We start from the raw sequence: 21,572 nt of genomic DNA on the forward strand, positions 1-21,572 counted from the left end.
GGCCATCTGTCGAAAAGTTGAAGCTCAACCGAGGGTGGACCTTGCAACGTGACAATGACCCTAAACATACCAGTAAATCCACCAAGGAATGGCTGTAAATTCATGACGGGAACTGCTTTATTCTACCAGGTGAGCGAGTGCCCAGGGGTATTGCCCGAATTTTTTTTATTTAATAACATCTTCCAGGACATTTTAGATTTCGCTAGCAATTAAATCCTATTATAGTGAACATACACCTAGGTTTTAGGGACTGATGATTGTATCAGAAAATCATTAAAACCAGCACTTCTCTCACCAGATCTCCTTGTATAAGAGCGCTCCCTCGTGTTTGGGGCACGGAACCACTTACTACTAACTGTGACGTCAACAAAAAACTTTATATAATTTGACATTCAATCGTATAATCTTTGACCTAAATTTCCAATTTTGCCACACACACATATATATACATATATATATATATATTACTTAACAAACTGGTATGATAGAAAATTTTATTCTGCAATAACTCAACAGATTTTCTAAAAATATATAAATAAAAATAAAGAATAAAAATATGAAATAAAAATAAAGAATAAAAGTAAAGAATACAGATTTTACTTTTCACTAGCAAAGGCACCGGCGTTGTCATGAAACACGGAGTCACTTCATGACGGGAATATTAAGAGACGGGCGGGGGAGAGTGGGAGAATGAGAGAGAAGGTTGGAGGGAGGGATGGTGGGGTAGAGAGAGAAGGGTAATGGAGAATTTATTACATATATATATATGAGTGGAGAGTGAGAAGGTTATGCTTAATACACACACACACACACACACACACACACACACACACATATGGTATGTTATGCTAAATAACCACATACACACACACACACACACACACACACACACATACACACACACACACAGAGACACTCACACACACACACACACACACACACACACTTTGAGACCTGAGAGGGCTCCGTTCCACCTTCTGAAACCAGTATATGGATATAACAAGCAATGACAAAGAAAATAAATCCAATGGGGGAACAAATCCATGTCCGCTATTATAAACACCACCGGGGGCGTAGTGAAACAATTACATTAATGAACAGGATGATAAATAATTAAATTGACATATGTGGGAAAATTACCTGCCCGACCAGGAATCTAACTCATGTCCTCTGGTGAACTGCACCAGTGCTCTGCCATCTGATCTATATTCAGTCACGTGAAAAAGTAAGTATGTAAAGTTTTGACTTTTTCAACATATTTCAACATACAGCTATTTGATCTTCATTTCAACAATATTGATAGATAAAGGTGATATAATACAACAAATATCATGAAACATTTACATTTTGAAGTCCATTGTATAATTTAAATAAACATAAATGCAAATTTCACATGTGGAAAAAGTAAGTACACCCCTACATTTATCACTACTTCATATACCTAAAATTAGACTCAGGTGCACCAGCTCAGGTGCAAATGATTAGAACATCGTTAGAGAGGATCTTGGAGGAACCTGTCTTATTTAAACCTCAGACATTTAGTTTGGTTTGCTCTTTGTTGTTGAAGTGTGCGGCGTCACCATGCCTAGATCAAAAGAGCTCTCTGAGGCCTTCAGAAAGAAGGTTATAGATGCCTACGAGTCTGGGAAGGGATTTAAAAAGATCTCCAAACAATTTGAAATCAGTCATTCGACTGTCCGGAAGATCATCTACAAGTGGAGAAGATTCCAAACAACCACCAACTTGTTCAGGCCAGGCCGCCCCAGCAAGTTCAGCCCGAGAGCAGACCGCAAGATGCTGAAAGAAGTCTCTAAGAACCCCAGAATGTCATCACGGGACCTACAGGTAGCTCTTGCCACTGTTGATGTCAAAGTGCACGAGTCTACCATTAGAAAGAGGCTGCACAAATTTGATCTACATGGGAGGTGTGCCAGGAGGAAACCTTTGCTGTCCAGAAAGAACATCAGGGCAAGACTAAAGTTTGCCAATGAACACCTCGGCAAAGACCAGCACTTCTGGAACAATGTGCTCTGGACAGATGAGTCAAAGGTAGAACTATTTGGCCACAGTACCAGAAGACATGTTTGGCAAAAACCAAAGACAGCATTTGACCACAAAAACCTGATACCAACTGTAAAGCATGGTGGTGGAAATATTATGGTTTGGGGCAGCTTTGCTGCATCAGGGCCTGGGCAGCTCACTATCATAGAATCCACTATGAATTCTTCATTGCACCAAAGGGTGCTTGAGGATAATGTGAGGCCATCTGTCGAAAAGTTGAAGCTCAACCGAAGGTGGACCTTGCAACGTGACAATGACCCTAAACATACCAGTACATCCACCAAGGAATGGCTGAAAAGGAAGAAATGGAGGGTTCTGGAATGGCCAAGACAAAGCCTGGATCTAAATCCCATCGAGATGTTGTAGGGGGATTTGAAACGAGCTGTGCATGCAAGAAACCCCTCAAACATCGCACAGCTGAAAGAATTCTGCATGGAGGAGTGGGCAAAAATTTCTCCGTCGATGTCAGAGACTGGTAGACAGTTAGAAGAAACGCCTACTTGAGGTTGTTTCTGCCAAATGGGGCAATACCACCTATTAGAGCCAAGGGTGTACTTACTTTTTCCACATGCGAAATTTGCATTTATGTTTATTTAAATTATACAATGGACTACAAAATGTAAATGTTTCATGATATTTGTTATATTATATCACCTTTATCTATCAATATTGTTGAAATGAAGATCAAATAGCTGTATGTTGAAATATGTTGAAAAAGTCAAAACTTTACATGGGGTGTACTTACTTTTTCACATGACTGTATATATCAATAGATATGTATATGTGTGTACATATATATATGTATGTATATATATATATATATATATATATATATATATATATATATATATATGTGTGTGTGTGTGTGTGTGTGTGTGTGTGTGTATTACACGCATTCAGCTCCATTATATTGAGATATCAGGTTGAAATTCATTCATCAAAATGGGATCATCACCAAAAGTGCCTTTCAGAAGTTGTTTATAATGAGTGTTCCTCCAAACAGGAGTACTTTCCTGTACCTGCTAATGACATATTGTAATGTAAGTAACAGCTGAAGAGATGTCTGTGTTTGCTGCAGAAAACCAATGCTTGCTGCAGCTGAAAACTTCACAATCATGATCAAGAACAGCATCACCTTCGGACGATTTAAAGTGGAAAGGTAAACAAATAAAATTCACAGGAAAGAATGATGTTGATATATACCATAAGTTTACCTTCACTCGTTCATGACGTAGAAGAAAACACTACTCTTACATTTTGTGATGAAAATCATGAGAAATTCGTTGTTATTAAGAAAATGGAGCTGACATTTGAAGTAAATCATTACCATGAAATATTTGGGATAATATTTAAGGGAATCTGTTACGTTCTACAAGTTGAACACATGAGGACTGTGCGACGGGTTTCTCTTCTAAGATAGATGTAGCAAAATAAAATGATAATGGTGATTGCTTGGTTTTAAGGTTCAAATTAAAAAAAAAAAAATGTTTATTTTACAAAAAGTCATTTGAAATATAGTATTGTTACGTGTATGGGGGTAGGCAATGAAATACCTTAGTCCAGATAGGATTGTATAGAGTAGTGTGCTCCAAATGTCGTGAAGAATAAACCTTCCTGTATTTAAGTCAGGCCCGGGTGTCCGTGTCAGCGTTAAATGTCTCCGTGCGAAGGGTGGAGCTATGCTAATTAGTTAGGGTATAAGGGTAAATCTCCTGTGTGCACGTGCGGGGGGCACAGCCTGTGTGTAAATGTGTAAATGTAAATGTGTAAATGCCTCCTGTGTGTAAATGCCTTTGTGGTTTTCCCTTTGTTCTTATGACACTTACACCACCAGCCATGTGATCAGCACCTAAATTAAATAATGCGATCGCCGACCGGATCCAGACACGGCTACACCACCCATCAAATCATCTCGATGGGCGCCAAGAGTGGCCGTGAGGCCACGCCCTGAAGGATGATTGGTTGGGACGATTCGTTGGTGCTCGGTGATTGGAGCGAGTTTGACGTCAAGAGAACGTTCGAGACCAAGGAGCAAAAAAGGGACACGTCCCGCCACTTTCTCTCTCTCTGCGCTAGGCTTCGTCATGAATGGATGCATTTGCATTCCCTGTCTCGCTCTTGGTCTCGCTCTTGGGCTCTAGACGCATATGTTCACTCTCTTTGGTGCTGGCTTTGTGACGGCTGCGCCTGGTGCCATGTGCGCCTGAAAGAAACATCGGAGCTTTGGGAGCGCTGGACACTCGAAGGAGGAGGGATTTGGCTGCCTCGCGCGGACCGGCTGGCTATGGGCGCGACTGCGCACCATATTGTGCGGTTCCCGCGCTGGTCAAGGACGCCAGGCGGGGTATCAGCCAACGCACCACACTACGCATTTCATTTTATTTTCGTCATCCCCCTGTGTCATGTAATCGAGTCTGAGTTGAGGGTCCCTCAATTTAGGACTTTAGTGTTACCTTTTTATTGTATTGCGTATATTTTCATTAAACCATTATTTGTTGCATTTTAATTGTTGTATGGTTGATTGGCCTGTCTTGTCTTGTACGTTTATTTGTTGTGGGGTTTGGATAACCCCCGTGCCACGTCTGTCTGTACAGGTAAGGACCTCGCTGCCTTCCACTGCCCCCCGCACGTGCACACGGTACTGCCATAGTATGGGTATATGCCTCGGAGGTAAAGCTCGGTTGGCCATCCATCACCCTGAGGTGTTCACTACAGGGTAGACACACGATAGTATTTTTTTTTTTGAAAGAAAAGGTTTTTATTTTCTTATTTTCATGTACTTTTACTTCAGGCAAGAAACTTTTCATGTACTACTCATATATTCATTTCTCAGATCAAAGTAGGAAACTACATCGGGGTGCTTGTCGGTGCTTTGTTCATAACAGGTCTCTATTATAGAAACACAACGGCACATCGAAAGATCCAATAAATGGATTTGTCACTTTTGTTTTTGTCACTTGGACAAATACTCACATTTTATGGTTTTGACCACAGAGTGATCTTCAACTGGGACAAACTTCAGAAATTACCACATTTCAACTACTAGCAGGTTGCCCATGCCTGCACGACATTCTAAACGGGGTAGGGATGTATTAGACAAAAATGCAAATGGTATCTTTTGTCATCGAGGCAGCAAGCTGGGAGCAACAATTCGCATTTATTTGCCACATCTGATGCAATTTAAATGCTCTAATGTCGGTGAGCTGCTCCATTTGAAGCTGTTTGTTCTATATTTGTAACTTTTAATGCCAAGGATTAAGCCCGTAATTAAAAAAAATTAATTGGTGCAAAGCCAGTGACCAATTGCAAATTAATAGTAGGAATAATTACACTGGCAAAAAAAAAATTTTAGCAAGATTTTTTTTTTAAACAAAAGTTTTCTTGAAACAACAAAACAATGAGATGTTTCTAGCCGCAATAAAGTATTCTTTACGGTTTTCTCTTTTCAAGAAAACTTCTCTTGTTTGAAGAAAATATTTTCTTACAAATAAATGTATTTTTTCCATTGTATTGAATGTTGAACTTAAATTGTAATTATTGTAATTGAACTATAGAACTATTGTAATTGAATTATTGTAATTGTTGTAATTAATTCGATTGAATATTGTAATTGAATTATTTCTGAATGTTGAACGCCTCTCTGCGGTAAGAACAATGGATAAAGTAAGAACAAAGTAACAAAAGGTAAGAACAAACTCAACACAAAACAAAAGGAACTAAAGATAAGAACAAAGTCAAAACAAAAGGAACAAAAGGTAAGAACAAAGTCAAAACAAAAGGAACAAAAGGTAAGAACAAAGTCAAAACAAAACAAAAGGAACAAAAGGTAACAACAAAATCATAACAAAACAAAAGGAACAAAAGGTAAGAACAAAGTCAAAACAAAACAAAAGGAACAAAAGGTAAGAACAAAGTCAAAACAAAACAAAAGGAACAAAAGGTAAGGACAAAGTCAAAACAAAACAAAAGGCACAAAAGGTAACAACAAAGTCAAAACAAAACAAAAGGAACAAAAGGTAAGAACAAAGTCAAAACAAAACAAAAGGAACAAAAGGTAAGGACAAAGTCAAAACAAAACAAAAGGCACAAAAGGTAAGAACAAAGTCAAAACAAAACAAAAGGCACAAAAGGTAACAACAAAGTCAAAACAAAACAAAAGGCACAAAAGGTAAGGACAAAGTCAAAACAAAACAAAAGGAACAAAAGGTAACAACAAAGTCAAAACAAAACAAAAGGCACGAAAGGTAACAACAAAGTCAAAACAAAACAAAAGGAACAAAAGGTAACAACAAAATCAAAACAAAACAAAAGGAACAAAAGGTAACAACAAAGTCAAAACAAAACAAAAGGCACAAAAGGTAAGAGCAAAGTCAAAACAAAACAAAAGGAACAAAAGGTAACAACAAAGTCAAAACAAAACAAAAGGCACAAAAGGTAAGAGCAAAGTCAAAACAAAACAAAAGGAACAAAAGGTAACAACAAAGTCAAAACAAAACAAAAGGCACAAAAGGTAAGGACAAAGTCAAAACAAAACAAAAGGAACAAAAGGTAACAACAAAGTCAAAACAAAACAAAAGGCACGAAAGGTAACAACAAAGTCAAAACAAAACAAAAGGAACAAAAGGTAACAACAAAATCAAAACAAAACAAAAGGAACAAAAGGTAACAACAAAGTCAAAACAAAACAAAAGGAACAAAAGGTAACAACAAAGTCAAAACAAAACAAAAGGCACGAAAGGTAACAACAAAGTCAAAACAAAACAAAAGGAACAAAAGGTAACAACAAAATCAAAACAAAACAAAAGGAACAAAAGGTAACAACAAAGTCAAAACAAAACAAAAGGCACAAAAGGTAAAAACAAAGTCTTAAGAGGTATCGATTGGTTTTGGATTCTTCCAAATTTACTATTTCATTCCCGGATTGATCTCAAGTCTGACAGGTGTATCCCGATGAATGCGCACGATTGTCGAGTTTTGTACTCTGGAAATGTTTACTTGATATTCGAATCATAACTTTGTTTACCATCCGTGAGAGTGTCTAAGCAATAGGATGATAGGAGGAAGTGTCTGCGTATGACATCAATGAGTGAACTACTCACAAGCATTTGCCTTATTAGGAGCAACATGAAGGATGACGTGAACAAGTCATATCTGCAAAACTGTCTGCACGACCCAATCCGAGATAACTACTGTCCCATCTTTCGTCTGGGGGACGTTGTGACCAGGGCCGGACAGGACTTCGAGAAGTTGGCTGCCAAGGTAAGTTACCTGAGGTAAGCTCCCATCCGACCATTTCTTAAATTGCTGCACTTCATATGCAATCTCTCCAACTGTTGTCTCAATAACTTTTCTATGGCTACCTGTGTTTGTTGCTACAACCTGGTAATATTGTTATATAAGTTTTTCCCCCATTATTTCCCAGTATTACTCTCCAGTAGGTTGTGTCATTGTAACCTTTGCAATTTTGTAATCTCTCCTAACTCTGAGCGTCCATGTCGAGTTTATTTCCTAAAAGGTAAATCAATGCTTATGATAGAGTTGTCCAACTAAAGAAGAAGAATCGTATTTGGTAACAACACCAATAACTTTTGGAGTCAATACAAGGGTTGCCCTTCTTAGCCGAAGATGGTCGATCGTCATATCTGACACCTGAACAACATGGGAAGGTGAATTTGTTTATAGTGCAGGAACAGCTGTCCAGACAACAACCACACTCAGAGAAAGCAGGTAGGGTAACCTCATGTCAAGGGATATCCAAGAAGACCAGCAGGTGCGTCACTCTCTGCTGATCAGGAAATGATTTGACTCTGGTCTGATAAATGGAACATGTCTTTCATTGTGGGTGTTTTAGCTTGGACTTTCCCTTCTTCGTCAATTCATTCACTATCCCGGATCCTGCTGTTCTTCATCTCCACATTTCGTGCTTGCATTCTTAAATAAGGCTGCACCCCATTACCTGCCACAATTTAACACCACATGTGTGTCCTTTTGTAAAGTAACTCGACAGACAACGATCGATTGTTGCACATTTATTGACTCTGCAGATACAGGCCCGATTCACCTCAGCGCCATCCGAGCTGGGCCGTAACTTCCGGAAACGGAAATAAACCCGCGGTCACCGCGTCGGGATAAAACGGTGAATATGTGCACCTTCATACATGGCATCCTCCCCTTTAAGTCCAAAATTAACAAGAGCAATACGTGCTCGATTTCCAAACGCATGTGAAAATATGTGTGCAAACAAGAGCAAGTGGACACGGGGATAATTCTGCCCCTGTGTGTGTCAACGTGAAAATAGAACATGTGTCAACGTGAAAATAGAACATGTATCAACGTGAAAATAGAACATGTGTCAACGTGAAAATAAAACATGTATCAACGTGAAAATAGAACATGTATCAACGTGAAAATAGAACATGTGTCAACGTGAAAATAGAACATGTGTCAACGTGAAAATAGAACATGTGTCAATGTGAAAATAGAACATGTGTCAACGTGAAAATAGAACATGTGTCAACGTGAAAATAGAACATGTGTCAACGTGAAAATAGAACATGTGTCAACGTGAAAATAAAACATGTGTCAACGTGAAAATAAAACATGTATCAACGTGAAAATAGAACATGTATCAACGTGAAAATAGAACATGTATCAACGTGAAAATAGAACATGTATCAACGTGAAAATAGAACATGTGTCAACGTGAAAATAAAACATGTATCAACGTGAAAATAAAACATGTATCAACGTGAAAATAAAACATGTATCAACGTGAAAATAGAACATGTGTCAACGTGAAAATAAAACATGTATCAACGTGAAAATAGAACATGTATCAACGTGAAAATAGAACATGTGTCAACGTGAAAATAGAACATGTGTCAATGTGAAAATAGAACATGTGTCAACGTGAAAATAGAACATGTGTCAACGTGAAAATAGAACATGTGTCAACGTGAAAATAGAACATGTGTCAACGTGAAAATAGAACATCTTCAAATATTCAACCGGTCGGGTGCTTTTCTCTCATGCATTGAGCGTCGCGGTGTACCAGTGGATACAGAGTCCGAGGTGATCCCTTTGGGTGGCGGTGTACCAGTGGATACAGAGTCTGAGGTGATTCCTTTGGGTGGCGGTGTACCAGTGGATACAGAGTCCGAGGTGATCCCTTTGGGTGGCGGTGTACCAGTGGATACAGAGTCTGAGGTGATTCCTTTGGGTGGCGGTGTACCAGTGGATACAGAGTCCGAGGTGATTCCTTTGGGTGGCGGTGTACCAGTGGATACAGAGTCTGAGGTGATTCCTTTGGGTCGCGGTGTACCAGTGGATACAGAGTCCGAGGTGATTCCTTTGGGTCGCGGTGGACCAGTGGATACAGAGTCCGAGGTGATTCCTTTGGGTCGCGGTGTACCAGTGGATACAGAGTCCGAGGTGATTCCTTTGGGTGGCGGTGTACCAGTGGATACAGAGTCCGAGGTGATCCCTTTGGGTGGCGGTGTACCAGTGGATACAGAGTCCGAGGTGATTCCTTTGGGTGGCGGTGTACCAGTGGATACAGAGTCCGAGGTGATTCCTTTGGGTGGCGGTGTACCAGTGGATACAGAGTCCGAGGTGATTCCTTTGGGTCGCGGTGTACCAGTGGATACAGAGTCCGAGGTGATTCCTTTGGGTCGCGGTGGACCAGTGGATACAGAGTCGGAGGTGATCCCTTTGGTCTCCACGAAGGGTGTAGCGTTCGCAGGGGTTTTCGGGGCATCCGAGCCAGCTGGAGTGGCCACGACGATCTCCGGTCGAACTGTTGGTCTGACTGTGACGATGCTGCAGGCTCTATCAACTCACAGTGACGGTTGGTTATGTGGTCCTGATATCGACGAATTTCGCGGCCGTCCTGCAGGCGAATCACGCAGGACAGTGGACCTGGCTTCTCGATGATGTCCCCCGGTAGCCACGTCGCACCTGCACCAACATTTCGGGCAAACACTGGATCTCCGTTGTTGATACAGCGACTGATGGACGTCTTATCGTGCACCAACTTTTGATTAAGCTGGCTCTGATAAACATTTGATGATATGTCTGGTTTGAGATTGTCAAGTGTCGATCTCACGTGTCGTTTCATCAATAACTCAGACGGAGCTGCACCGGTTGTTGATTGTGGCGTGATGCGGTATTTGAACAGGAGATGAGAAAGCTTTGTTTCCAGGGTTCCCTCCTGAAGTTTCTGCAATCCGGATTTGATGATTCCCACGGATCGTTCGGCCAAGCCATTTGAAGCCTGGTGATGTGGGCTGACAAACCTATGTTTGATGCCGTTCCGACGTGTGAACTCGGCAAACTCGGGACTGGAAAAACACGAACCGTTATCACTCACGATCATCCTGGGCAGACCATGAGTGACGAAACAGCGTCTGAGTTTTTCGATGACAATGGCTGACGTAGTACCACGTGTCACATAGGCATCAACCCATTTTGTGTGCGCGTCCGTGATGATTAGAATCATGCTGCCATTAATAGGCCCGGCATAATCGAGATGCAGGCGATGCCACGGTTCACTGGGCCATTCCCAGGGATGCAGTGGTGCTTTCGCAGGTATATTCCGGGTGCTCTGGCAGGGATAACAATGTCGAACATGATGTTGGATATCAGCATCAAGATTCGGCCACCACACATAGTTTCTGGCGAGTGACTTCATCTTCACAATCCCAGGGTGACAGTCATGGATTTCATCTGTGACCTTGGAACGCAGATTTTCCTGGATCACGACACGACATCCCCAGAGTAGGCAACCATTTTCCACGCTGAGTTCGTTTTTACGTGCTTTAAAAGCTGTAAAAGCTGGGTCACCCTCAGGTATCAAATGCCATCCAAGCTGCACAGCCTGGACAGTTCTGGACAGAACGGGGTCTCGTCGAGTATGGGTGCGGATCTGGCCGGCATCGACAGCACAATCTTCCAGATGATCCATCAGTGCGATAATGGATCCTGGTGTAGGCGAATCATCAATGGATTCTGGAAAGGGTAACTGACTCATGGCATCTGCATTTGTGATAGACGAACCAGGCTTATAACATATGGTGTAGTCATAAACAGCGAGAAACAGGGACCAGCGAATGATCCTGGGCGGTAGTGTGTCAGACGTCGCCTTAGTAGGACCAAACAGATTGATCAGCGGCTTGTGATCAGTGCGAATCATGAAATGATGTCCAAGAAGGTACTGGCGAAATTTGCTGACACCGAAAACGATTCCCAATCCTTACTTGTCAAGTTAGGAATAGTTCTTCTTTGCCGGGGACAACATTCTGGAAGCAAATGCAACAGGTCCTTCCGTACCATCAGGCATCACGTGTGATAATACACTCCCCACTCCATACCGACAGGCATCGCATGTCAGCACAAGATCCTTCTCCAGATCAAAATGAACGAGAACATTGGAAGATTTGAGCAGATCCTTGGAGGTCTGGAATGCTGATTGTTCAGTGGACCCCAGCTCCAGGAGACTCCTTTCCTCAAAAGCCGATAAAGGGGGCCCAAAACGTCAGTCAAATTCGGGATGTAACGACCATAGAACTGAAGCAAACCGAGGTATGACTTCAATTCGGTTACATCTTGTGGAGCAGGAGCATCCTTGATAGCTCGGACTTTCTCATCTGTCAGGTGTAGACCCTCGGCATCAATCGTATGACCCAGGTACGAGACCGATGGCACCATTAACTTGCACTTGTCTCGACGCAAATGCAGGCCGGAGTCCGAAATCTTCTTCAGAACTCTATCCAGGTTTTGTAGATATTCAGCATCCGTACGACCAGTAACCAGAATATCATCCTGGTAACAAACGACATTGCGTTCTGCGGTAAACAAACTCTCCATGACACGTTGATGAATGCCAGGTGCAGATTTCACTGCACAATGGAGTCGGTGGTACCTGTACATCCCACGATGCATGTTGATGGTAAGATATTGTTTCGAAAGCTCGTCCAAGCGGAGCTGTAGATAGGCGGATTTGAGATCGAGTTTAGTAAAAGTCTTGTCTCCCGTGAGATGAGTGTAGAGGTCTTCGATCCTCGGGATTGGATATTTATCCAATGAAGAACACTTGTTCATGGTCATTTTATAATCTCCACATATGCGGATGGACTGGTCCGATTTTATGACCGGAACGATGGGCGCCGCCCATTCGACGTACTGAATTTGCTCGATGATCCCTAGATTTTCAAGATGATCCAGTTCCTTGTCAATCAGCTCCCGCAGGGCGAAAGGGACTGGGTGAGCTCTGCAAAATATAGGATTGGCATCCCGGTCAACACTGAGTTCAGCCGGATGTCCTTTCAAGGTTCCAAGCTCATCCTTGAAGACATCCGGGTACGTATCCAGCACATTTTTGAGTGTGTATGCTGCGGTATCAGAAACGTGTTGGCTGCCCGGATTTGATGAATGCTTTTCCACTTCATTTGAATTATGCTCAACCAGTTCCTGCCTAGTAAGGAAGGGCCCTTTCCAGGAATGACGTACAGGGGTAGGTCAAACTCGCGGTTATCGTAGCCCACCATGACGTCACATGTACCGCAGGGAACAATCTTCTCACCTGTATAGGTGGATAGTCCATAGGTTGTAGGTTTCAGGTGGGGTTGATCAGCATCACTCCACAGGTTTGTGAAAACGGCATGGCTGATGAGCGAGACAGCCGCACCAGTGTCGACCTCCATTTGCAATGGTTGATTATTGACGACAATAGTGGCAAGAAAAGGGTCCCGCTTATGGCGAGAATCAATATGAAACAGGTCATACAAATCTTTTCCAGATTTGCGAGTGATGCAAGCGGAAGAAATATGGCCAGTTTTCGAACAGAAATGGCAGGTCGCATCTTTGAACCGACACGTCTCCGGAGGATGCTTTCCGTTGCACCGAAAACATTTGTTGTGGGTTTGAAACTGCACTGGCTTCTGACGAGGAGACTTGTTCCAACGTTTTGGCCGATCATGATCCAACCGATTCACAGCAGGGCTGGTACCAGACGAGCGAGTGGCACCGATGCTTGTAGCGTTGCGTTCAGAACTTTCCATGGAGATGGCGGTGTCTCTGGCATTTTGGAAAGTCAGTCTTCTCTCAGCAAGCAGGCGTCTACGAGTGCGGTCATCGGACATGCCAACCACCAGCAAATCACGGAGCATGTCATCGATCGTGTCCCCAAACTCACACAGATGTGACAGTTTTTTGAGGTGTGCAATGAAGTCTGCGATCGACTGACCTTGCTGCTGTCTGCACATGTAAAAATTAAACTGACACAGGATGACTGAAGGAGATGGATTACAATGTTCCTTCAAAGCGGCCTTGAGCTCTGCATATGTGAGCTCCAGGATTGTCCGAGGACGAATCAGGTTTTTAACGAGTGTGAAGGTCTCTCCCCCGCAAACGGACAGGAAGACAGCCTTCATCCTGGCTTCCGCCGCGATGCCGTTCACCTCAAGTACAAGTCATGGCGTCTACACGTTCCCCGCGAGCCGGGGAATAGCTCACGAACTCCTTTGTCATGGCATCTACACGTACCCCGTGAGCCGGGGAATAGCTCACGAAAGTTTGTCGACCTTGTCTACCATCGAGTCTTTTCGCGCACGCGCAAACGAGCGAGCGGAAGTAGTCCACTACGTCCGTGTTGCAAAGGTCATACCCACGAGGCACATACGGTTGATTAATGTGTGGTTTACCCACTGGGGACATCTTTCTCCCGACAGCCGAGGAGTTACCCAATCTTTTTTCCGGGGAATGATTACTCAGCCCTCGGGGATGTAAACTCAGCCTTAGAATACCCTACTCCATTGAGCCCCAGGGCTTGATTCACTTTTCGTAATTAATGAGTGGGGCGTTACCAGACCAATTCACTTCTGTCCTTTTCTCCATTGGTCCGATACAGGTATAAGCATAGTTAGACAGGAAGTTGTCCCCCTTTGATTGGCTCCGGGTTCAGCCAACAACGATTCACGGTTCTCTCAGCCATACTTAAATAAACAGGTGAGTGGTTATTGAGGGTGTGGTGGCCTAGTTAGGTTGCCGTGCCAACGGAAAGGTAATGTGTTGCAGCAGAACGTAACCCTGCCAGGCCGGTAATTCAAGTCAAGTGGCTACGGCTGCACTGTTACATTCACAACCCGAATGACCATGGAGTTATTGCGAGCCGGCGGCCTAAAGGTGTCAAAGGTCGGGACGAATCCGATAGCTCCCCTCATGATGAACCCCGTACCCCAGCACCATAACAATGTTTAATTGTGTGTGTGTGTGTTCTTAGGTATAATTCTCAATGTGTGTGTCATTCAACACCCCCATCTTTTTACCTTTACCTCATTCTCCACGATTCCTTGTATACGCTAACCTCCTTTAACCCCCCGGGACAGGGAGGAGTGCTGGGAATTTTGATCCAATGGATATGTGACCTCGACCAAGGTGCTGCCGCCTGCAATCCCAAGTATTCTTTTGAGAGACTGGACAAGGTGCCACCATTGAGTGATCTCAGTTCTGGCTACAACTTCAGGTTTGAACACCTTTTCATCATGATGCCAGCTCACCTGTGCTTTATCTCGCGAACTCAAGTTCTACCTCTAATCCCAACTCGTTCATTGCCTGTTATCATAGACAATTGTATTAAAGTATAAACATGATGCTAACATTATCTCTTTACCCAAGTTCAAGGTTTAAGAGGTTACGCTCTAGCCAGCATCATGTTATACACTGCTCACCATTTCTTCTCTTATACTACAGTTTATTTCATCATCTGCCAAAGCAAAAAACAAACTAGAAAGCAGCTGAATATGCAAACCCGTCACATTCTGAATATGCAAACCCGTCACATGCGCTTTGTATTCGGACATCTTCTTCCGTGTGCTAAACATGACTAAAACAGCTAAAAACAACTACAAAATGAAAATTGACCATTTTATGCAACCTTGACCTTTGACCTTTCGATCTAAAAACAATCAGCTTCTAGCTTTGTTTTGATTGGTGAACCAATTCAGTGACCCAATATGCAAAATCTTAAAATTTCAGGTCAATTGGATGAAAATTGCCAATTTTACGTGATGATGACCTTTGACCTTTTGACCAAATTATAAATTTGTCTTCTCCATATTCTCATAATAAAGCTTTGTTGAAAATTTGATGACAAAACTCAAATGGTAAATTTAAATTTCAGCAAATTTTCATTTGCTTTATACCGTGTACCCCTCACTCCTCCCCCAGCCCTCCTCCTTGCACAGATCTCCCGATGTCCATGTTCTCTTCTGTTGTTGTGCTTGTGGGCTTCCCTCTCCCTTGCTGTCTTGTCTCCTGCTCCCTTCATTGTATGTTTTACGTGTCTGTGCATGTTTTCATGTTCAATCTGTTGGTTCTTACACGAGCCTCGATTCTGTATACAAAAAAAAGTCAATTGGATGAAAATTTATGATTTTAGGTGATGCTGAGCTTTGACTTTTTGACAAAATTATTAATTTGTCTCCTCCATATTCTCATAATAAATCTTTGTTAAAAATTTGATGACAAAGTTCAAATGGTAAATTGAAATTTTACGTTAATCAGATGAAAATTTATGATTTTAGGTGACGCTGAGCTTTGACCTTTTGACAAAATTATTAATTTGTCTCCTCCATATTCTCATAATAAATCTTTGTTAAATATTTGATGACAAAGTTCAAATGGTAAATTGAAATTTTACGTTAATCAGATGAAAATTTATGATTTTAGGTGATGCTGAGCTTTGACTCTTTGACAAAAGTATTAATTTGTCTCCTCCATATTCTCATAATAAATCTTTGTTGAAAATTTGAAGTCAAAGTTCAAATGGTAAATTGAAATTTTACGTTAATCAGATGAAAATTTATGATTTTAGGTGACGCTGAGCTTTGACCTTTTGACAAAATTATTAATTTGCCTCCTCCATATTCTCATAATAAATCTTTGTTAAAAATTTGATGACAAAGTTCAAATAGTAAATTGAAATTTTACGTTAATCAGATGAAAATTTATGATTTTAGGTGATGCTGAGCTTTGACTTTTTGACAAAAGTATTAATTTGTCTCCTCCATATTCTCATAATAAATCTTTGTTGAAAATTTGAAGTCATAGTTCAAATAGTAAATTGAAATTTTACGTTAATCAGATGAAAATTAATGATTTTAGGTGACGCTGAGCTTTGACTTTTTGACAAAATTATTAATTTGTCTCCTCCATATTCTCATAATAAATCTTTGTTAAAAATTTGATGACAAAGTTCAAATGGTAAATTGAAATTTTACGTTAATCAGATGAAAATTTATGATTTTAGGTGATGCTGAGCTTTGACTTTTTGACAAAAGTATTAATTTGTCTCCTCCATATTCTCATAATAAATCTTTGTTGAAAATTTGAAGTCAAAGTTCAAATAGTAAATTGAAATTTTACGTTAATCAGATGAAAATTAATGATTTTAGGTGACGCTGAGCTTTGACCTTTTGACAAAATTATTAATTTGCCTCCTCCATATTCTCATAATAAATCTTTGTTGAAAATTTGAAGTCAAAGTTCAAATAGTAAATTGAAATTTTACGTTAATCAGATGAAAATTAATGATTTTAGGTGACGCTGAGCTTTGACCTTTTGACAAAATTATTAATTTGTCTCCTCCATATTCTCATAATAAATCTTTGTTAAAAATTTGATGACAAAGTTCAAATAGTAAATTGAAATTTTACGTTAATCAGATGAAAATTAATGATTTTAGGTGACGCTGAGCTTTGACCTTTTGACAAAATTATTAATTTGTCTCCTCCATATTCTCATAATAAATCTTTGTTAAAAATTTGATGACAAAGCTCAAATGGTAAATTGAAATTTTACGTTAATCAGATGAAAATTTATGATTTTAGGTGACGCTGAGCTTTGACTTTTTGACCAAATTATTAATTTGTCTCCTCCATATTCTCACAATAAATCTTTGTTGAAAATTTGAAGACAAAACTCAAATGGTAAAAACGTTGTGGCCCGGACAGACACACATACACACAGAAGTGATTGCAAAACTCCATCTCCGCAGCTCAGGGGAACGGACTAATAAGCCAAAACACCAAGGTGGTACAACCTGGGAACCCCCCGCCTCCCACCTCTACCAAAAATACAGCATCCAAAGAAAATGCACAGACATGCTCGCCAGTACCCCAAAAGGAGCTCGTCTGTGGCCTTCCTCAACCCACAGATGCTGTCAAGGCACGAATCTGGCGTAACGCTGATCTACAAGGCAACAAATTCATACAGGTTGTAATTCATACACTGCCTGATATGGAATCATATCAGGTTGTGCTAGCGTTGCGGTTGTGGTTGCAATGCGTTGCAAAACAATGCGTTGCGGTTGTGGTTGCAATGCTTTGCAAAACAATGCGTTGTGGTTGTGACTGTGATAGCGACGATGCCAATTTGTGCTTTCGAATTGGACGCTTCGTTCGGACCCATTCACCTTAGTTCAGGGTAGAGTGCGACATCGGTCTGTACACTCTTTTACCTGTTGCTGCTTTTCTTGAATAGCCCTTGCTAATCCTGTGTCAGCCGTTGATGCCTCAGATTCAAAAGACCCTGAAGACCCACCCATAAGACCCATAAGACCCTTTAGACCCCAAGATCCTGAAGACCCCCAAAACCCTTAGGACCACTTTTACTTTTAAGACCCTTTTAATACTTTAGACACCTTTTGATCCCTTCACCCTGCCAAACGTTACACCCGTTAAGTCCCTTTTGACCCCTTAGACTTTAACACCATTTAGACCTCTTACACCCTTCAGACCGATTAGACAGTTTGAGCCCTTGACCATTTAGAGCTTTGCACCACTTGGACCTTTTTTGATTACAAATAAGTTACAAATAAATAATATCACCAATATTACAAGTACATTTGTACAAAAGAAATGTTTGTATTGTTGCGAATATGGAATTTGGCCTCCATATCCGCTTGTAAATATTCCCCTATTTTCTCCAATACTCCCCAACTTTCCCCAATCCCCCATTCCCTAGTCCCATTGCATGTAAATAACAATCAGTAGAGCCGACCTGCCCCTTATTCCCCCATTAAATGTCGTGCCCAGGTCCACCGCACCACACGTAGACAACTTTCGGACATCTTCCTAGTTATTCTTAATCTATGTCAGTTAAGGCCTCGTTTCCATTAATTATGACTCTTCGTTGCACCAGAATGTGATTATATGGCACCAGTAGTGAGTTTAGGACCTTCCCATACCTCCTCCCATCTTCTTCCCCAAACAACAACAACAACAACAACTACAGCTACAACAACAATAACAACAACTACAACAACAATTACAACAACAACAGAAGAGATGGCGGCGGAGCGGGGGAGGATGCGTCCTCACACCGGCTCGATTAGCTCCAGACCATGCGCTCCACGGGGTTACCCCGAAGGGGCTGGCTGTCAGCTCCTCGTCAGGGGCGGAGCCAGTAACCCCCCCCGCACGCACCCAATGAGAAGCAACGTGCCGATTCCACGAGGCGGAGCTAACGAGCCGAGGGCGTGTCACTCCCCGCCGGATATACGCAGCCGCTTGCCGGACGTGACGAGAGATGCGCCCCCAGCTTGAGACGACAAGACGCCACCTCGAGCGCTGAGAGACCTCCTGCATCTGTTGGGCCGCGCCATCCTGTCCCTGAGCACAAGGTGCACCTTGTGCTGGCCATCGAATACCCGCTTTCCTTGTCATCAATCCCCGTGTGAGTCAGTTTTGTCCTGTTTCTCTGTGGTCTGTCGGGAATAATATAAGGTTGTGTCTAAGTGCCTGTCTTCCTATGATGTACCTCTCGTCCCTGTAATCTGACCTTCCGCACGAATATAACCTCCTCCGGAGGTCTTGAGAACTGAACCCCTGGTGTCGTATTGTGTCATTATAACCCAGCCGGGTGTCTTCTCTTTCCTATTGAGCCAGCGTAGCGCGGCTTCGTCGACGTTCGAGTACAATCGGGTAATTTGTGCGGACACGGCGGCCATTCCGCTCGGCCCACCTTAACATCAAAGTCGTGTCTGTAACAATTGGTGTCGAGGAGTGAGATTGGACCCGGAGCGCGTTTACGCGCTCGAAATTATAACAGCGAAATTTGATTGTGTTTTACAAAAAAAAAAAAAAAAACCCGAATTTTGAAAGTCGCGCTATGGCGGATCAAGACAGCTGGGGTCCGGTAGGGGAGAGTGAAGCAGGGTCGATCCAGGACCAAAATGAGGGACAGGAGGAGAGCGAAGCAGTGAGGGCGGCAGGTTCGCAAAATAGCGCCGTCACGCACGAAGAAGCGGGCGCGCAAAATGGCGCCTCGCTGATCACCGCGCCAGCGACCGTAGTGGCGCCACCGGTGGATTTGAACTTGTTTTTCATACAAATGAAGGCCCTTATGGCCCAGAATAGGGAGGAAATGAGGGCTCAGAGTGAGCAAATGAGGGCTCAGAGTGAGCGATTGGAGGGCCAATTGGGGGTAATGGGAAACCAAATGGGGGTAATGGGAAACGAAATGGGGGTAATGAGGGACGAAGCGAGGGGTACCAGTGAGGGATTAGACAATAATTTTAAGGGATTAGACAATAATTTTAAGGGATTAGACATGAAATTTGGGAAATTAGACGATAGATTAGGGGAAATACAGGAGGGGTTAACGGGGGTAGAAAACAGAATGGCCGCTCAAGAGAATCAAATGGAAGGGATGCAAAAAGGGTTAGAGGGGTTAGAAAACACCATGGAAGGCAAATTGAGGGACATGAGGGACCAAGCGGAAAGGGAAGTTAACCAAATGGGGCAGCAGATAGAGGGGGTCAGAATGGGGGTAGAAACCAAACTGGATGCTCACAGGGAGGAAATGGAGCAGATGAGGGTGGCATCTGGGCAGGAGATGCAAGTGATGGGAGAGGAGATCAGGAGAGGAGTGAGTGAGGAGGTCGGAGGAGTGCGCGAGGAGGTGAGGCACTGTGAGGAGCACATGGAAAAGGAGGTGAGAAAGGGGACTGTAAAGTTACAAGGGGGCATAGAGGACCTGACGCAGGAGGTGGAGCAGCTGACGGTGGGACAGACGGAGTTAGTGGAGCAGGTTCAAAGGAACACTGCGGTATTAGGAGGTTTAAAGGCGACACAGAAAGAACTAAAAGATGACTTGGTAGCGACGAAGAGGGAATGTCAGATGGTACGTGAGGGACTGACAACGAGGTTGGACGAGGTGATAGAGGTTATGGAGACGAAGGACCGGCAGGTGAGGACGCACATGGAAACGGTCAAGGTAGCCTTAGAGGATGAGCTTGAGGAGACGTACCGGGGAATAAAAGAGGTGAAGCACAAATTAGAAGAAGTGGAAGAAGGGATGAGCGAAATTAAGAAGCGACGGAGAGGGGATAAGAAAGAGATAAAAGAGGAGATAAAAGAATTGGTCCAAAGTCTGTGTTTGGATCGTGATGATGTGCTCATTAACCGGATGAGGGATTCGCAGGTGATGGAGGAGAAGCGAAGAGGAAGAGGACCCGGTGTAAGTGGTGACCAATATGGTCGTGCGTATGATGCGCCAGGGGATTTAAGAAGCTTGGGGATTGGTTTGGATCCGGGTGTTCGTGAAAGGCCGTTGGTGAGGTGTGTGACAGGTCTGGTGTGCGAAAGAGGAGGTGTGCGAGAAAGTCCGACTCTGGGGTGTGTGAGGAAAAAGTGTGTGCCCAGGAGTGAGGGTGTTGGCGAGAATGAGTCGGTCGTAGCGCGTGTGCGGGGGAGCACATGGAAGCGTGGTGTGGTGAGTGTTACAGAGGGTGTGACGGGAGAGTGTGCGCGAGAAAGGTGTGTGACGGACAGGTGCATGGGGAAAGAGTGCGCTGTCAGAAGGAAGGAAGAGTGTCCACCTGTGGTGAGTGTTACAGAGGGTGTAACGGGAGAGTGTGCGCGAGAAAGGTGTGTGACGGACAGGTGCATGAGGAAAGAGTGCGCTGTCAGAAGTAAGGAAGAGTGTCCACCTGTGGTGAGTGTTACAGAGGGTGTAACGGGAGAGTGTGCGCGAGAAAGGTGTGTGACGGACAGGTGCATGGGGAAAGAGTGTGCTGTCAAGAGTAAGGGTGAGTGCGTTGTCACGAGTGGAGGTGAAAGTAGTGAGAGTGACATGGAGCGTGAGTTAGTTGTGACAGGTGAGCGAGGATGTACACCTGGGATGGAAGGATGCACACCTGGAATGGTAGAGCGTGAGTGGGAATGCACGCTGGAGTTGGTGGTGAGGCACGTGGAAGGGTGTGCGAATGAGGGCACACCTGTGATTGTCACAGAGGAGGTGACAGAGGAGGGGGCGCGAAGAGGTGTTTTGGTGAGGTGTGCGACCAACGAATGTGTGCCAAAGTGTTCGGTGGTCAGGTGTGTGACCAAGGCTGTGAGTGGAATGAGGGTACCTGGGTGTGTAAGGAAAGGTACGAGGAGCATGGAGACGGCTGGATGTGTGAGCAAGGAACGGGCTGCGGGGTGTAAGAATCCAGGTGAAGCATCGACGGT

General features: G+C 43.1%; 1 protein-coding gene across 2 annotated transcripts in view; it reads left to right on the forward strand.

The window, feature by feature from the left end:
* Positions 1-21,572, forward strand: part of LOC137431880 (P2X purinoceptor 5-like) — a 137,458-nt gene that overhangs the window by 89,043 nt on the left and 26,843 nt on the right. For both annotated transcript variants that reach the window (XM_068123679.2, XM_068123680.2), the window contains 3 exons: positions 3,140-3,220; positions 7,179-7,320; positions 14,445-14,581. In XM_068123679.2, coding sequence (XP_067979780.1) covers positions 3,140-3,220; positions 7,179-7,320; positions 14,445-14,581 — 360 coding nt within the window. The remainder of the gene's footprint in view (positions 1-3,139; positions 3,221-7,178; positions 7,321-14,444; positions 14,582-21,572) is intronic.

The sequence above is a fragment of the Myxine glutinosa genome, chromosome 7 (genome assembly GCF_964187855.1).
Source record: "Myxine glutinosa chromosome 7, kmMyxGlut1.1, whole genome shotgun sequence".
NCBI lineage: Eukaryota > Metazoa > Chordata > Myxini > Myxiniformes > Myxinidae > Myxine > Myxine glutinosa.